The sequence below is a fragment of the Mandrillus leucophaeus genome, unplaced genomic scaffold (genome assembly GCF_000951045.1).
Source record: "Mandrillus leucophaeus isolate KB7577 unplaced genomic scaffold, Mleu.le_1.0 Scaffold18, whole genome shotgun sequence".
NCBI classification, from domain to species: Eukaryota; Metazoa; Chordata; class Mammalia; order Primates; family Cercopithecidae; genus Mandrillus; species Mandrillus leucophaeus.
In genome coordinates, this window is record NW_012101809.1 from 2,718,038 (window position 1) to 2,720,084 (window position 2,047).

General features: G+C 41.0%; 1 protein-coding gene across 4 annotated transcripts in view; it reads left to right on the plus strand.

The window, feature by feature from the left end:
- BTRC (beta-transducin repeat containing E3 ubiquitin protein ligase) overlaps positions 1-2,047 on the plus strand; it is a 228,348-nt gene that overhangs the window by 180,771 nt on the left and 45,530 nt on the right. For all 4 annotated transcript variants that reach the window (XM_011977424.1, XM_011977425.1, XM_011977426.1 and 1 more), the window contains one exon: positions 1,686-1,917. In XM_011977424.1, coding sequence (XP_011832814.1) covers positions 1,686-1,917 — 232 coding nt within the window. The remainder of the gene's footprint in view (positions 1-1,685; positions 1,918-2,047) is intronic.

A 2,047-nucleotide genomic window follows, 5' to 3' on the forward strand; every position in this document is an offset into this window, starting at 1 on the left:
GAGGCAGGAGAATCACTTGAACCTGGGAGGCAGAGGTTGCAGTGAGCTGAGATCATGCCATTGCACTCCAGCCTGGGCAACAAGACAAACACTGTCTCAAAACAAACAAACAAAAATCTTGGAGACCATCTTAGAATTTTGCCTACGACAATAACATATACTTTTTTCCTGTTCCTTTATCCTGCTTTATTTTTCTTCATAGCACTACCTACATTATATTTTCTAAGTATTTGCTTGTATTTTGTTTGTTTGTTTGTTTTGGGGGACAGAGTCTCGCCCTGTTGCCCAGGCTGGAGGGAAGTGGTGCAATCTCAGCTCACTGCAACCTCTGCCTCCCGGGTTCAAGCTATTCTCCTGCCTCAGCCTCCTGAGTAGCTGGGATTACAGGTGTAAGCTACTGCGCCTGGCTGCTTGTGTTTTTAATGTGCCTTTTACACTAAGAGTATATGTTAGTGATGTTAGAGACTGTCATTTTTGTTGTTATATTCCTAGTACCAAGGACAGTGTTGGGCACATTGTAGGTGCTCAGTAAATACTTATTGAATGAGTCAATTAATAAAAAAGACTTCATGGGAAATACAGAATATTTTATTTTATGGAAAAGGGTAGATTGAGCATATGAGTGTTATTTTAGCTTTATGTTCAAAAAGGTACCACAGAGTCTCAGAATATTCTTTGGTTTCTCTTTCCATAAAGGACTTCTTATTTAACAATTAAAAACCAAGTTGTTGGCTGGGCACGGTGGCTATTGCCTGTAATCCCAGCACTTTGGGAGGCTGAAGCAGGCAGATCATTTGAGGTCAGGAGTTCAAGACCAGCCTGTCCAACATGGTGAAACCCTGTCTCTACTAAAAATATAAAACTTAGCCAGGCGTGGTGGTGGGCACCTGTAGTCCCAATACTTGGGAGGCTGAGGCAGGAGAATCACTTGATTCTCCACCTGGGAGGTGGAAGTTGCAGTGAGCCAAGATTGTGCCAGTGCACTCCAGCCTGGGCAACAGAGCAAGACTCTGTCTAAAAAAAAAAAAGCTGTGATGACAGGGCACAATGGCTCACACCTGTAATCCCAGCACTTTGAAAAGCCAAGGCAGGAAAATTGCTTGGAGCCAGGAGTTTGAGACCAGCCTGGGCAACAAAAGAAGACTCCATCTGTGCAAAAAAAATTTAAAAATTAGCTGTACATGGTAGTTTGCACCAATATAGTCTCAGCTACTCTGGAGGCTAAGGTGGGAGGATCGCTTGAGCCCAGGAGCTAGAGGCTGCAGTGAGCTATGATCTCACCACTGCACTCCAGCCTGGGTGATAGAGTGAGACCTTGTCTCAAAAAAAAGTTGTGAGCAAGTAATTGTATAACTGTCCAGCAACTGTTGTATACAAGAAAAAGCAAATTAGATTTTTGGCTTGCTAGTAATAACATGCTTTCAGCTTTCAGTTTTTATTTGTGTATGTTCAAGTATTAAGAATGTCTTCTGCAAACTTTTGGAAATGGATGCTTAGTCTTCTGGCGTTATAGCTGATTTACCAACTTTGTATGGTGTTTCTGTGGTTTTCCACGTAATTGCTAATAGAATAACAGAGTCGGCTCAATCGTGTAGACATAACATAGCATGCCATACCAGAAAATCGTGTATATTTCCCTGATTTTCAATACTAATCGTTTTGTTTCTTTTAACCCCCTTCTATAGACAAAACTTGCCAATGGCACTTCCAGTATGATTGTGCCCAAGCAACGGAAACTCTCGGCAAGCTATGAAAAGGAAAAGGAACTGTGTGTCAAATACTTTGAGCAGTGGTCAGAGTCAGATCAAGTGGAATTTGTGGAACATCTTATATCCCAAATGTGTCATTACCAACATGGGCACATAAACTCGTATCTTAAACCTATGTTGCAGAGAGATTTCATAACTGCTTTGCCAGGTATGTGTACAAGTGTTTGTAAACCATGAATTTGCTGTGATGATAACAGAACTAAATCTCTAGCTATATATCTGTCTTTAAAAGTCTTTATTGGCTTGATTTTTACAAATTAAGTTCCTTAACTGTACTT